Genomic DNA, 16,544 nt, shown 5'->3' with positions numbered 1-16,544 from the left:
TCTTTGCACAGGTCCCTCATGGTTCCCCCCTGCAGGTGGTGGCCCGCTGGGGGACAGCCTTATGTCTCTCATTTGGGCTCTGCCCAGCCAGGTCCTGTGAGGGGTAACCCAGCAACCAGGTGCTCATCGACAAGCCCCTACCCCAGGCCTGGCTCCAGCGTAGGGCCAAGGCTCCACTGTACCGGGTGACATCACATGCATTTTAGAATAGCTAAAATTGGAAAACTCTACTATGCCACAGTCAGCTTTCTTCTCAGCACTGAAAATTAAAATTGTATTTACCCAAAACTCAAGATCTAGATTGATAGCAATATCTGACATCAATGGCTCTTCACACATGCGTTATTATGCCTTTCAGTTTCCGGTAATGAACATGTCTATGGGGTGATAATGTTGCTGGCAAATTAGAGCGATACAATTTATCTGATTATAAGTTCAGTATTTGTGATTTAGAAATTGCCAAGGACTGCTTGAATGCTACATTTTATAGGCTACAACATTTCAGGTGTTACCCATTATAACAACGCTTGCTAATAATATATTTTTTTCATGTTTATGGGCTTTTACAGTCTTTTATGCAGATAAATGATATCGATCTTTGTGACCAAGATGCCGAGAGTATGATAGAAAAGAAAGTCAAGCATAAAACTGATCATATATTGTCTTGTCTCATGAGCTGAATGTACAGCATCAATCCACCCTAAGTACTGGATGTCGGAAAATATAGACTCACATCTTCAGCTTGGAAGTGCAGTTGGGTTTTCTCTTTAGTCAGCAGGTTCACTTTGTCCTCCTCCGTCTGCAGATCCTCAATAGCTTGCTGTTGAATGAAACAAGATGTCTGAGCTTGGATTGCACATGTTCCTTAATCTTTAATCAATCACACAGCTTCACATCCATCTGACTGCAACACTGGAGACAGGAGTATAGCAACTTTGCAAAGAAAATGTCACATGTTGGATCTACACCCAGCTGATTTCTTTTTATCTTTTTACATAAAGTCATTATTTGTTAAAACCCTAAAATTGTCAGAGAATGTACATTTCTGTAGACAAAAAAATGTTCCCTCTTACATATTTCTTCTTTTTGTTTTGTTTGTCCCACATTATTTGGGTTCAGCGGACGTGTGGCATAGCAATAGAGTATGTGACCCATAAATGGCTTCCCAGGGCAGCTTCAGTCCTCAACACAGCTGTCCTGGGTTCAAACCCAAATCCTGGACACCTGTGCTGCATGTCTTCCCCTTCTCTCCATACCCGTCCCTGTCTTCCTACTTTTGAAAAATAACAAAAATAAAGGCCACAATTGATGCAAACATATCTAAATAAATAACATAATTATCCCCTAACCCCAATAACTGATTGTTCCACCCTTGGCTGCAACAATTCATATTAAGGATTCTGATCAATGGCATTTTACAGTTTTTCATATTTTAGAAATGTTGGCCCACTGCTCTTTACATTTTGTTGCTGTTTTTGAGCATGAACAACCAGTTTAAGGTCATGGCACAGTATCTCGGCCAGGTTTAGGTCCATTCCGAGGTTGACTGGCTTATGTCTATTTTCCTGCTGCATAACCCAACAGTGCTTGAGCCTAAAGTCCCAAACTGTCCAGACATTCTCCTACAGGACTTTCCATTACATAGCAGAATTTATGGTTCCATTAATTAGTCATTAATTAGTCATCCTAGACCTAAAGCGGCAAAGCAGCTCCAGACCATCACATTACAACTATTATGTTTTGACCTCCATATAATATACTTTTTTTAATGTGCTCTGTTGGTTTTACAGCAGATGTAACAAAATACACAAAGTCCAAATAGTTCCACTTCTGTGTCGTCAGTCTACAAAATATTTCCCGAGAGCTATAGGAATCATAAAAATGTTTTGACATATGTGAGACTGTCAGAGTCTGAGTCTGTATGTGTGTGTGTGTATATGTGTGTGTGTTTGGTGTATTTGTCTACATAACCATTCAGTGTTTCACAGTTGGTGCTGGAGCTCTCAGGTGCGCTGGATGACAGGTGTCTCCTATCTGCTGATTGCTTGGAGAAGTACAGGGTTGGACAATGAAACTGAAACACCTGTCATTTTAGTGTGAGAGGTTTCATGGCTAAATTGGACCAACCTGGTAGCCAGTCTTCATTGATTGCACATTGCACCAGTAAGAGCAGAGTGTGAAGGTTCAATTAGCAGGGTAGGAGCATAGTTTTGCTCAAAATATTGAAATGCACACAACATAATGGGTGACATATTAGAGTTCAAAAGGGGACAAATTGTTGGTGCACGTCTTGCTGGCGCATCTGTGACCAAGACAGCAAGTCTTTGTGATATATCAAGAGCCACGGTATCCAGGGTAATGTCAGCATACCACCAAGAAGGACGAACCACATCCAACAGGATTAACTGTGGATGCAAGAGGAAGCTGACTGAAAGGGATGTTCAGGTGCTAACCCGGATTGTATCCAAAAAACATAAAACCACGGCTGCCCAAATCACGGCAGAATTAAATGTGCACCTCAACTCTCCTGTTTCCACCAGAACTGTCCGTCGGGAGCTCCACAGGGTCAATATACACGCCGGACTGCTATAGCCAAACCTTTGGTCACTCATGCCAATGCCAAACGTCGGTTTCAATGGTGCAAGGAGCGCAAATCTTGGGCTGTGGACAATGTGAAACATGTATTGTTCTGTGATGAGTCCACCTTTACTGTTTTCCCCACACCCGGGAGAGTTAGTGTGGAGAAGCCCCAAAGAAGCGTACCACCCAGACTGTTGCATGCCCAGAGTGAAGCATGGGGGTGGATCAGTGATGGTTTGGGCTGCCATATCATGGCATTCCCTTGGCCCAATACTTGTGCTAGATGGGCATGTCACTGCCAAGGACTACCGAACCATTCTTGAGGACCATGTGCATCCAATGGTTCAAACATTGTATCCTGAAGGCGGTGCCGTGTATCAAGATGACAATGCACCAAAACACACAGGAAGACTGGTGAAAGATTGGTTTGATGAACATGAAAGTGAAGTTGAACATCTCCCATGGCCTGCACAGTCACCAGATCTAAATATTATTGAGCCACTTTGGCGTGTTTTGGAGGAGCGAGTCAGGAAACGTTTTCCTCCACCAGTATCACGTAGTGACCTGGCCACTATCCTGCAAGAAGAATGGCTTAAAATCGCTCTGACCACTGTGCAGGACTTGCATATGTCATTCCCAAGACGAACTGATGCTGTATTGGCTTCAAAAGGAGGCCCTACACCATACTAATAAATTATTGTGGTCTAAAACCAGGTGTTTCAGTTTCATTGTCCAACCCCTGTACTTAAGCGGGAGGCTGCAGGCACTTGGATGCCAGAGTGTTTGCCTTAGTGGTAACAAGCTCAGCCTCTACTGATTTTTTTTCTTTGTTCATGCACTTCAAGTAACTTTGTATTTTTCCCACGCAGGTTTTTACCTGAGGCTTTGTTTACCTTGCTGAGTTCCGACTTCGTTCCAGAGTTTCTCTGAGCATCTGGATTCTCAACTACTGAGTTAAGGATATATCTTCTTGTGGATTTCTCTCACTACCGTCTGTACCTTTCGGACACGGACCAAGCTGGGGGCTTCCAGTTTCCTCCAACTCCAGGACCCAGGTATCAGCGTACCCTGTTCCTTCCTCCATCTCAGATACTGGCACCTGAGCTCTATTTGGCTGGCACCAAGATCACAACAAAGAAGACAACTGAACGATCCTCCTTCGCAAGTTAAGACTCTGAATCTCTGTACCCCTGGTGGTTCAAGCTACAACAATTTAGTAAGCCATTTCTCAGATCTAAGTAATCAGTTACTTCATATCATTCGTTTGTTCACCAGTTCATTCTTCTTCCTTCACGTACAGTTGGTATTTCCAGTCCTCATCCCAGATTACGTTTGCTGACAATAAAATCCATAAAACTTTCTCTTCTGAGTGTTCTCTGTATGTGGGTCAGATCTATACCGAAAATGACAGAGACAGGCCATTGTATTTTAAAGCTTAAAACTCTTTCCTGAATGTTATTTTTGCCCAGTCTCTTTGTTACTATATTATTGAATCATGAACCCTTACCTTCACTGAGGCAAGTGAGGTCAGCAGTGCTTTATTTATCTATTTTTATTTTTTTCACATGTCCTGTGTTGGTATTTCAGGCATACCATATGGAGAAGATGGTTGCCTGCTAGATTTGCTCTACAAAAAGGATATCTCAAGCCAGAATCCTAATTGACTTTATTAAATTAAGATTTGATCCAGTATCAAAGTAGGCACACCACATTGATGTAATAGTAACATATGTTTTTATGACCTTCAGCCATTTGGATTATTTGTGAGTGTGCATGGGTGTGTGGGGGTAAGCGTACAGAATGGGTAGAAGGCCTGAAACACACAGCCAACCCTGTCCAGCCATTTCTGGACAGTTCACAACCTTTCATGTTTTCTCCAATTGTAGTTATTAGCTCTTACTGTGGTTCTTCTGTGGATTCTAAAGCTTTAAACTCTGCCTTCCAGACTGAATTTGCTTGTCTTCTGTTCTTGAATTTCTTCAGATTGAAATGCGATTCTTAGTTTTTTTTTTTTGAGATATTACAGCCTACTTCATGTTGCAAGATAGGTTCTATTTAGGTAATATCTTAATTCTGCAGTTCAGGCGGTTATCAGACCTGGATGATTTTATTGAAATTAAAATAAATGTGATAAAATCATAATTAATTCCTGATTAAAAAAATGTTATATTAATTTTTTGGGTCAGGTGGGTTTGGATATTTCTTTATTCCTTAGTAGATGAAACCATCATTAAAAAACGATTTAGTAGATTAACTCAGGTTATCTTGGCCTTGGAATACTTTTCACAGTGATTGTAAACTGAGAAAGAATGAGCCTTTTAGCTAAAAAGCTTGTCATACTGTTCAACTGTATTTCCAAGGCTGGTGCTTGTTTGCCAGAATTAATAATAATTAAAAATGTCTTACCAGGACAAAACGATCTAATTGTAAGTATTCCTCACTAATTACATGGACTCCTGCTGGTCAAGGCACCTCTCTATTAGAGCTACTGTAATAGATAATGAGATTGACAATATTTACAATTCCTTTAGTATCTATTATTTAAGGAAGAGAAAGGAGCCCCTTTATCAGGAGTGCCATTTTCATCTCCAGCAGTCTAGGGGCGAAAGGGGTGTTATACCCTGGAAATGTCACCAGTCCACACACACACACACACACACACACACACAGAGACACACAGGACAAACAATCATGTACACACCCATTCACATTGAGGGCAATTGAGAGAGCAGTCATGTTTTTGGATGCATGCAAACTCCATGCAGAAAGACCCTTGGCCCGGATTCGAACCCAGGACCTTCTTGCTGTAAGGCAACTGTGAAACTGCAATTAAGACATTTTAAATGTAAATATATAAAAAGGGAAATAAAATTTTTTTTTTTCTATATATTTATATTTACAGTGTTTTTAAAAAAGAGGAGGACACGGTTGATTTAGTGCAAATATGCATGGTAACAACTTGGGTACTCTCACTGTTAAGTGTTTATCAGAGTGACAGCCTGGGGGAAGAAACTGTCTGTATGGGTTGAGTAGCTATATGTAGCGCCGGCCTGGAGGTAAATGTCTAAACAATTTTTGTGGGGTCTGCAGAAATTTTAGCTATGTACCTTAGATGTGTACAATTCCTGAAAGGAGGAACGGTCAGTCATGATAATCCTCTCTGCAAACTAAATTCTTAGTTTGTGGGTGAGCAAAGCCACAGTGATGAACTGGACTCAGGCAGAATAATGGCAGTATACAGGGGTTGGATAATGAAACTGAAACACCTGTCATTTTAGTGTGGGAGGTTTCATGGCTAAATTGGACCAGCCAGGTAGCCAGTCTTCATTGATTGCACATTGCACCAGTAAGAGCAGAGTGTGGAGGTTCAATTAGCAGGGTAAGAGCACAGTTTTGCTCAAAATATTGAAATGCACACAACATTATGGGTGACATACCAGAGTTCAAAAGAGGACAAATTGTTGGTGCACGTCTTGCTGGCGCATCTACACCATACTAATAAATTATTGGGGTCTAAAACCAGTTCTGTTTCTTGGGGACTATAGGTGGAGCGTTTGAAGCATGAGGGAACCTCACATAGCTGCAGAGACTTGTTGAAGATCTCAGTGGTGATGGGGACCAGTTGGAATTTTAGGCATGAGGGGCAAAGGTCCTAGAGTTTTCCTGGTCTTCTGATACTGAAAGAGCCTATTAACATCTTCCTCAGAGATCTTAAACTCAGGCAGTGGGCCTGAGGTGACGAGGGTGATTGGCGCATGGGGAGCTTTTGTGTCAGTGAGTTGTGGACAAGTTGGTGGGAGGTGTGAACAGCTGCTTTTTAAACCTGCAGTAGAAGCTGTTAATGTTGTCTGCCAGATGAGGATTCTGCTCTGGGTGGGCGGGGGGCTTCCGTAGTTAGTAATGTTTTTCAGACCATTCACACGGATGTCGGATCTTCTGCCTAGAAGCAGTTTTCTAGCTTCTCGATGTAGCTTCTCTTAGCTATTATGTCCTTGGTTAGTTTGTTCCTGACCTGCCTATACAGGGCCCAGTCCCCACTGCTGTGAGCCTCTTCCTTGGTCTTGGTCTTGGTCTGCACACACATGTCCTCACAAAAACGGATGCAAGAAGTCATAGTTTTAGTTAATTTAGCACATTCAGGTCAGTGGCCGAAGCTTCAAAAAGATTCTAATCTGTGTGTGCCGGCAAAGCAGGCCTGTAACATCTGCTTTGACTGCTCTGTCCACTTCCTGACTGTGCGAATAACAGGCTAAGAAATAAAAATTTCTGCCTATTGGTTGGAATGAGATGAAGCAGGCAGTGACTAGAAAGTCCCAAGAGTGAAATGCCTCGATCAAAGCTGTGTAGCAGTGGTCCGGTAGGTTTTTATCCCTGATGGAACCTTTAATATGCTATCTGTATTTTGGAAGTTCATTAGAGGTGGTAAAATCCCCAAAAAACAATGATGAGAGAGTCTGGCTGTTTTTTGTTTTTTCACATCTGTTATCATCTCAGTGTGCTCTTTGCAGCTTCCGATGTGCATGTTTGTGGCGGGACATAAACACCAGCCAGTACAACCGGGGAGAACTCCCTTTGTGAATAAAAATGTTTGTCGTCTATAAAAAATCTCTCCAGGTGAGGACTAAATGTCTTTTGAAACACTGTGACATCAGTACACCAACTTTCATTTATGTAAAAGCAGATTCCACCTCCTATTTTTTTATTCCCGAGAGCGGTCGGCTCAAAAAAGCTGGAAGCCGACAACTGAGGTGTGCAGTCCTAGGAGTGTTCATTGAGTCATTTAACTCATCTATGTCTCTGGTAAATCCCATAGAGAGCCGCCGTGCCACCAAACAAGACCTCAGTAAAGTTGGGGTTGATGAAAAATGGAGAAAGAATACCTAGAGAGAACTGTCTAGTGTTTAGGAGTGAAAGTGACCAGAGAATGGTGCCAAATAGCAGAATAAATATACAAAAACACACAAAGTACAAGACAGCAAAGTACAGAGGCTGCCAAAAGTTCCACTTGTGTCTCGCCAGTTACATTACAAAAGACAGGGCATAGTATAGTAAATGGCGATTAAATATACATGATGACAATAACATTTTATTAAAAGCCAATAGCTGGCCCCAATGTGGCTGCAGACTGTCAACTTCTCAACTCTGAAGCCCTGCCAACACTTCGAAGCTTGGCAGTCTGAGGTCCCTTTAAATTTATCTATGTGCAAAAGAAAAAACAGTTTGGAATTTGATGTATTTCATTGTATTACATTTAGTGTTATTGGTTTGGCCTTGGGATGAGGAGTTAGTGTGTGACAGATAATATCTACAGGTATGCAATAAACCAAAACAGACATTAGAGTGGCAGGGTCCTAGAATGTTGGGGACTGAGAATGATGCTTGCAGCTGGGTACTTCTCCCAGGCTTGGCTTGGATTCAGCCATGATCTGAGGAGCAGTTTCATAAGTACTGTGGCAGTGGTTTTTAGTCCTGTACATGTATTTGAATATCGTTAAGGGTTGTGTGAACCATATTGTGAACTGATGTGATGGGTGTTTAGGGCCAATTACTTGTTAGACTATGAGTTTATACTTATGTTGCAGGTAGCCAACCTAGAGAGAGCAGTCCAGGTTAGAATTAATTACGATAATGCCATTAAGGGTAAATTGAGAGTAAATATTTATTGAATCCACATGGATGGTCTATGAAGAGGCCAGTGGACCTTCACTGATGTCACAAACACCTGATACACAAACAACATAAAAAGCACTTGCCCTATCCCTACCTTGCTGAGCTCCACCAAATGTTCTTTCTCCCTCTGGAGCTTTTGCACGGCTTCCTCCCTTTGCAAAAGCTGCTCTGTCAGCCTCCTCACCTCACTGTCTGACAACTACAAGTAGAGGGACAAGTTCAACATTAAACTTCATTTTTAAAGAGAAATCAGGAAGTTTAGGTGTCAAAACACAATTTAGCATTTACAGGTTCTGTTCTACTATTAAACTGTGCTCTTCTAGTATTAAGTTCTTGCTCATTTGAGCTTGTGAACACAGCAGTTTCACTCTGTAGTTTCTACTGCTGCACACTAAAACAGTTATTTTGTTTCATGATGGAAACAGATGTTATTATTGTTGCCCCTTTTCCAACAGCTTCCTCTCAGCAGATTGGACACTGGCTCCAACTGAAGTCACCAAACGCCCCTGGCATGTGACAGCAGGCTGAGATAAATCCTGGTAATGGAGACATTTAATGTTTTACAGTTAATTAGAGAACATATAAGGTCAGTCCTTTTTTTTCTCTCGATCAATCAATGTTCAGCTAGTTGTGATGATAACATCCTTAAAAATATATGTTTTAGATTTGAATTAGTGATGAAATCAGGTGTTAACAGATGATGTATAAAATGACACATAACCATATTTTTCCCAATATCTGTGATTTAATCATTTCCTTTTTTTTTGCAGCAAATAGAAATAATAGAAATAATCTTGGTGATCTAACAGATCTAAAGAGAAAAGCCCTCTCGATGTTGGGACTGAATTGATCTAAATAGATTCTTAAAGCCTATGTCAGCCCCAGCAGCTTCACAGAGACCACCTTAACCACCTTCACGTACAGTTTGAGAATGCACTGGCATACCTAAACAAAAGATTGCATCTTAATCCCTTAATACACCTTGTATAAACAGATACAGGCTTGAGTGAGAGGGCTGTAATGGAGATGGCAGAGTTGCCTCTGGCATTAGTGTCTGAGCACAGGAGACAGGTTTTTGTTACAGCATTTAGAAACTTGCCAACTTTGAGAAAAACAATGTAAATCGACCACAGGACATTTTAATAGTGATCTTAAATTTACAACACAGAAGTAGATTGAACAGGGACAGACTGTGGCGTGAATATCTGCTGCGTAATTGGTAATAAAAAGCCCAACATGGTCCAACATGTGGTTGTATAAAGTTGTGTCTGAGGATCCTGGGTCGTCTGCAGTTGAATTGTATGAGTGAGACTAAGCTTGTATTTTATCGTTTTTAAAATTGTAGTCACATTTTGTCCTAGGTGCAACAACCTTAATGTACTTTGTTGGGATTTTATGTGACGGTGAATAATTGTGAAGTTGAAGACAAAGGCAACAGAGTCTTGTGAAATGTTTAGAACCATTTTTTGCTGCAATTACAGCTTTAAGCCTTTGATGTGTTGATCTACCAACTGTGCATATTTAGAGATAAAACCTTTGTCCATTCATAACAGCCCAAGCTGTTGGTGAGACAGCCTGTATAACTGCAATGCACAAGTCTTGAATATGCTTTGATCTAAACCATTTCTATTTCAACTCTGATAGAATGCTCTGGGTTGCTGTCCTGCTGGATGATGAACCTTCACCCATGGAGCCTCCAACACATTTTCTTCCAGGGTTGTCCTGTATTTAGCTTTTCTGCCCCTGCTGAAGAAAAGCATCCCCACAGCATGATGCTGCAACAGCGTTTTCATTACATGACGAGCACACACTTGGGAAAGAGGAGGAGAAAGGAAAGGACGGCACTGTGTGGACAGTGGTAGGGGAGGAAGAAAGTAGAGGGAGGCGTCAGAGCCAGAACGCGTTGACAGAGCGCCAGATCCAAGATGCCCAGACCGCGTTCCTCTGCTTGGTGGATGCCGAAATGCTCATCCACATTCAGGGCTGCGCTGTGGCTGACCCTGCTGAGTTTTAGGAGATGATTCCTCCTGGGACATGAATGTGGATGACCTGAAGGCATTTTTAGCACTAGTTTATGTCCGCGAAGTGAAAAGGGGGCATAACATGGAGCTGTCCAGCTTTTGGTCAGATTAGTAAAGCTTTTCTTTTTTAAATTTACCTGCTACTCTGTATTATTTTTCAGTTCTATTTATAAATAATAATAAAACATAATAGGTTTTGATCAAATACTATTATTAATTCTCGTCAAAACCATAATTTTATAGCGTGCAAGAAAACCTGTAGCATTCTGACCGCACGTAATGCGATGACGTCATCACCGCTCTGGCATTCAGAATGCTCGCCGTCAAATTGACGGGCTTGGGAGTTCTAGTAGTGTTAGAATTCTGGGAGTCCTACGGTTAAAGGAGAAGTTCTCACAATCCTCCATCTTAGTTCACCCCCGACTCTTCTAAACAGTTCATTTTGGAAATCAATGCTTCAGACACCGGTGTAGGTGCCGTTTTGTCTCAGAACTCGGAGGATAGGAGACTTCATCCTTGTGCTTTTTTTTCTCACAGGTTAAGCAACACCGAGAGAAACTATGATGTGGGCGACAGAGAATTACTGGCCATAAAGCTGGCCCTTGAGGAATGGCGACACTGGCTTGAGGGGGCCAAGTATCCCGTTCAAGTCTGGACTGATCATAAAAACTTGGTCTACCTCCAATCAGCAAAAAGACTCAATCCACGACAGTCTCGGTGGTCTTTATTTTTCTCTCGTTTTGATTTGTGTATATCTTTCAGACCAGGACCCAAGAACACTAAGCCTGATTCCCTCTCCAGACAGTTTGCGGTAAAGGAACCAACTCCCATTCTGCCGTCCACCTGGACAGTAGGGGCACTCAGGTGGGAGATTGAGGACATTATTAACAGGGCTCAACAGCAGGAACCTGACCCTGGCACAGGACCACCAAACCACATTTATGTTCCATCTCATGTATGTATAAAGGTCATTGATTGGCTTCACACAACTAAGTTTTCAGCTCATCCTGGTGTGAGTAGAACCATTGCTTTGGTTCAGAGAAGGTTTTGGGGGCCATCCATACATAAAGATGTTAAAGATTTTGTTCAGGCCTGCGCCATCTGTGCCAGAAACAAGTCTAGTAACTAGCCACCTGCAGGTCTTCTCCAACCCCTCAGCATCCCTAATGAACATAAATGGTCCCACATAGCTTTAGTCTTCATTACTGGACTGCTTCTCTCATCAGGTATGACTACCATTCTCACGATTGTTGATAGTTTTTCTAAATCCTGCCATCTCATTCCCCTCAGAAAACTTCCGTCAGCACTACAAACAGCAAAACTCACTAAGCATGTTTTTCGTCTCCATGGGATTCCTCAGGACATTCTGTCTGACCGTGGCCCACAGTTTATCTCTCAGGTTTGGAAACAGTTTTGTTTAGCTTTAGGAGCAAGAGTTTCACTGACCTCTGGTTATCATACTCAGTCCAACGGTCAAATGGAGAGATTGAACCAACAACTGGAATCCACCTTACGTTGCCTCACATCCACAAACCCTACAGATTGGTGCTCATACCTACCTTGGGTTGAGTATGCTCTCAATTCACACATATCTTCAGCTACTGGACGCTCGCCTTTCGAAGCATCTATTGGGTATTAGCCACCTCTGTTTTCTGCTGACGAAAAGGAGATCACAGCTTCATCAGTTCATCAGCATGTTCGCCGCTGCCGAACCATCTGGAACTCAACCGTTCAACCCTTCACCAAACTGCTGACCAGAACAAGCATTTCGCTGACCGAAACGCCGACCTGCACCCGAGTATCAGCCTGGTCAGAAAGTATGGTTATCGGCACGAGACGTGCCACTTAAGTCTATGTCTAAGAAACTTTCGCCCCGTTTCATCGGTCCATACGAGATCGAGACTGTGATCAGCCCTTCTGCGGTTCGCCTTCGCCTACCAGCAAGTCTTCACATTCACCCTACATTCCACGTGTCTCAGATTAAGCCAGATTAAGCCAGTGGTCTCAAAACTCACCAGAACTCACTCTGCAGCTCAAGTAAACCATCTGGATTTTCTCCACTTCGCACACCTGGGTCCCAACCCCCTCTACCCCCTGGCGACCTGACTGCACTCATTTAGTAAGTCGCTCTTCTGATTACAATAGTTACCTTTCGTTATTTTGCAATATTATAAGTTCCCTGTCTCACCAGTTCTCTTCCCCCTCTTTTCATACATTTGGCAATTAACCCGTTCATGTTCCAGACTCACTTATTGTAAATAAAACACCTTTCACTGATTCAGTTGTTCCTCCGAGTGTTCTTCTGTATGTGGGTCAGATCTATTACGAAAACAATGACAGGGCCAAACAAACATTTTGGTAAAGTTAAAAGATTACTTTAAACCAAAATCTGCCAGGGGAATCATTATCTCTGGGCATTTAACACGTTGTTTAATTTTGGTCTCATCTGAACAGAGCACCTTCTTTCACATGTTTGCTGTGCCTACATGGCTTATGCCAAGTGAAATTTTCATAAGAGCCAAAATTGGGCAAAGTGCAAAACTAATTGTTGCCTTGTCAACAGAGACTCCCTTCAGGGCTGTGAATCTCTGCAGCTCCTCCTGGGTAACCATGGTCTGCTTCTCTGATTAATGCTCTCCTTGCCCGGCTTGTCAGTTTTGGTGTATGTTTCTAAGTCTTGGTAGGTTTTCAGATATGCTGTACTCTTTCCATTTTCAGATGATAGATTTAACAGTTCTCTGTGAGATGTTCAAAGCTATTGTTTTTATCTGTATTTGTTTTTTTCTCTAACAAACTTCTGATGCCTTTACACAGCAGCTAGATTTATATTGAGAATAAATTCCAACATGTGGACTTGGTTGCACTGGATTTTATTTAGCCACATCAGAGTTAAGAGGACTATAAACATATAACCACCACATTTTCAGAGTTTTCTTCTGTACAAAATTTAGAACACCATGTATTAATTGCGTTACTTTTCCCAATTATTTAATAAAATTACACTTAGTATTGTTCTATCACATGAAATCCCAATTAAATCTATTAAACTTTGTGGTTGTCTCTTGACAAAATTTGGGTCAAGGAATAACAACCCTTTTGCAAGGTAGAGCAGATCCCATTTTTCAAAAACCTGCCTCAAAAGACTCCTAATGTTTCATAAAGATGCTTTTTAGAATGACCTTCATGCTTTAAAAGCATTGGAAAAACTAAATGTGATTCATTAATGTTAGAAATGTTAGGATCAAGGTTTTCTGTAACCAAAATGTAATAAGATGCACTCTTCAGAATCTGCTTAAATTGCTGTATTTTGTGGTCTTTAATATTATCTAAATTAACTAATAACTTTATTTGTTGTTATTACTACCACTAAATGATTCAGAATTAATATTAGGTGGCACCAAGTGATCGGTATAAACATAAAAGCCTTTTCTGGTGCCAGAATGTCTTCTAGTGTTGAAGTCTCTGCATATTCTACCTGTTTGTCCTGCTTGGCCACAGTCAGGGCTCTCTCCAGATTGTCCAGGTCTCGTCTGAGGTTGCCGCAGTCTGCTTCCAGCCTGTCCCTGTGGAGGACAAGCTGAGCCGAGCATTCCTCCTCCTCCTCCAAGCGATCTGAAAGGCCCGACAGCTGACGCTTCAGCTCACGGTGGGCTTTCTCCAGCTGGGCACACCGCTGCTCAGACGCCTGGACGTTTTCTTGCTCCTAAAGTTAAACAAAGCATTGATTTAGATTGAGTAAATTCACTTTGAACTTTGCTGTTTATGTATCAAATTATTCCATCTGTACTATCTTACAGTTTTTACAAACTTTTTGTTCCATAAATCTCAGAAAGCTGATTAACCTGTTATATGTCGAAGAAGATGAGGAAGGAAGAAAAATTAATAAAAGCACAAGGGATTAACAGTTGTTATGAGAGGATTAGGGAAATAAAAGAGCATAAGGCAAACACCAACAGATTTATTACAAAGATCTTACCACAGCTTGTGCCACAAGATGAAACATAGCCACGCTCAAGTCAGAAGGAACCTTCTCTTTGTTACTTTGCCTTTCACATAGTCAACAAGAAAAAAAGGCAGGACAATGACCGCCAGCTCGGACCGGATCAGCAAAATTTCCTGAGCACCAGCTTACTGTCTGCCATATGGGTGAAAGTACCTAAAACTGACAGCTTACTCTCCTAACCTAAGCTCTTTCATGGACCTGTCATCATGGGTAAGGCACCTAGAATGAGCAAACAGCATACCCCAATATCTGCGAAACTGGGAAATGATTGGGCAACCACATTTCCATCTACATTTTTCTACAAAAATTATACTCTGTTTCCACACCCTTCAGAAGCAATATCAGCTCTGCTGTTAGGCTTGAACAAGCCCATTCTGCACATAAAGGACAAGTGCAGATAACTGGCACCTGAGTAGGCAACAAGAAGTCTGGTTTACCACAAGCCATGCATGGAAAACAGCATAATGACCATTTGAACCTCAAAGCATTGTTTAATTGTGTAGGAGAAAGACAAATGGTTTTCAAAACTCAGAAAAAAATATAGTGTTTTGTGTTCAGCCCTCCTGAGTCAAAAGCTATTGTATATTTTGTTTTATATAAATATGTAGAAATTGTTTTGTTTTAATTTAAATCAGTTTTGATTTATTTCTAATTTATGTAGCTTCAATTTCCAACAATGTTCAGACAAAGCATGGTCTTGTATACAATCTAATTTCAAACTAATTTGTCCAGTTCATTCTGACTGTACTTTGTGTAACTACACAGCATTTATTCCTGCCATTTTGGATGTATTCTTTATTTAGTAAAAATCCTTTAGCCTCCACTGGAACATCTTAATACAATTAAAATGAAAAAATAACATAACAAAAGCATTTTTAAACTTAAACTTAAAAAAACCTACACTTCCTTTCCTAAAAAACCAAAAAAACCATCATCATTAAAACAAGAACAAGCTAAGGTTATTCTCAATAATTCACCACCCATATGTGTGATACCCACAGCTGCCAATCTGTGCTCCAGTGTGGTGCTGTAGCCGTCCCAGTCCAGGTCCTCAGATTCTGGTTCTGGTCCAGGATCCACTTTGGTCCCTCTGGCTTCCTCAAAGTCTTCAGAGTGGCATTTCTGACTTTTCCCTATGGACGTCATCTCAGTGAACAATAACACTGTCTTGCTTTCCTGCATTGCAGAGTTTACCTGTTTTACGGTGCTGAAACTTGTCTGACAATGTTTCCTCACAACAGAGCTGTAATCACTTTTTTTCCCTCTTCCTCCAGTTTGTGTGCAGCTGTTCTGAGTCTTCAAGGTGGGTTTGAGTTGGATAAATTTCAGTCTCTAATAGTGCTCCAGTCTATACTTTCCCGGCAGATCTTCTTTCTACCAACACTGTTTCTTTACACATTTTAATCTGTCACTCTTCTTCTATGAAGACTTATTTGACCCCAAATCAACCCTTCATTTGTGTTTTGTTTCAGAATGCGCTGATCCTAACTTTCCTCTGTATCGGACTCCTGTTCTTGGTTCTCCACTGAAAGTAGCCTTTGTGCAGTCCACACTTACAATGTTTCACTACATCATTCTGTTCTCTGTCTTCTTCTGTAGTCTCCTCCTCCAGAAACAGGTGGCTTTCTTTGGCTTGCTGGGAAGGGAGGGGGTCCACAGGTATCCCTTCAAATGGGAATGACTGGTCAGAAAAAAAGCATGTAGATTTGGGCTCTGTGACCAAAGGAAATCAGCATTCACCAAAAAAGCCACGGCATAAAGCCAGGAATACTAGAGCAGAATACCAGAGTAAGAATGCATTTTTCTCTCCCTAGTTATAATTGACATAAATGTCTTCTGGGAACACGCCCACATGGTTGCCCACAATGCCATAGTCTTCATCTTAGCAAGAACAACAAGGCGTATTGTGCCTCCACCAAACTGTGGCTCTTTTGTTTTTATTGAGTCACACAGACTCTCAAAAACTAGATCAAGCATTTCTCTTTTTACATCAACATCAGGGTCACGAGATGAAAATTAATAATCTAACAAAATGTAGTTTCCATGCCCCTAAATGCTACCGGTACCTCCAACAACTTCTAGTGAACTTGAAAGGCTTGTTCAGGCTGGATCAGAATGATAAAAAAGGGACGAATATTTAAGTTAGTCTTTTTATCACTTTGCAAGTGTTTATTCTGTAATTATTTGTTAGTTTAACATTTGCAGGTGTCTGTTGGGCAGATGTGACTTCATCAAACAAGAATGCACTTCACATGCAACTACTTATCAGT

The 16,544-nt window shown here is 41.3% G+C and overlaps 1 protein-coding gene across 4 annotated transcripts in view; it reads right to left on the bottom strand.

The window, feature by feature from the left end:
* The window catches only part of LOC124875140 (myosin-16), a 98,294-nt gene that overhangs the window by 60,308 nt on the left and 21,442 nt on the right, over positions 1 to 16,544 (bottom strand). For 2 of the 4 annotated variants that reach the window (XM_047377032.1, XM_047377029.1), the window contains exons 2-4: positions 13,747 to 13,974; positions 8,345 to 8,449; positions 734 to 820 (exon numbers count right to left, since the gene is read on the bottom strand). In XM_047377032.1, coding sequence (XP_047232988.1) covers positions 734 to 820; positions 8,345 to 8,449; positions 13,747 to 13,974 — 420 coding nt within the window. Of the gene's footprint in view, positions 1 to 733; positions 821 to 8,344; positions 8,450 to 13,746; positions 13,975 to 15,273; positions 15,971 to 16,544 lie in introns of those variants that run through there. The other 2 variants (XM_047377030.1, XM_047377031.1) reach the window with 2 other exon arrangements.

The sequence above is a fragment of the Girardinichthys multiradiatus genome, chromosome 10 (genome assembly GCF_021462225.1).
Source record: "Girardinichthys multiradiatus isolate DD_20200921_A chromosome 10, DD_fGirMul_XY1, whole genome shotgun sequence".
Taxonomy (NCBI): domain Eukaryota; kingdom Metazoa; phylum Chordata; class Actinopteri; order Cyprinodontiformes; family Goodeidae; genus Girardinichthys; species Girardinichthys multiradiatus.
This window is presented reverse-complemented; position numbering and strand designations above follow the sequence as displayed.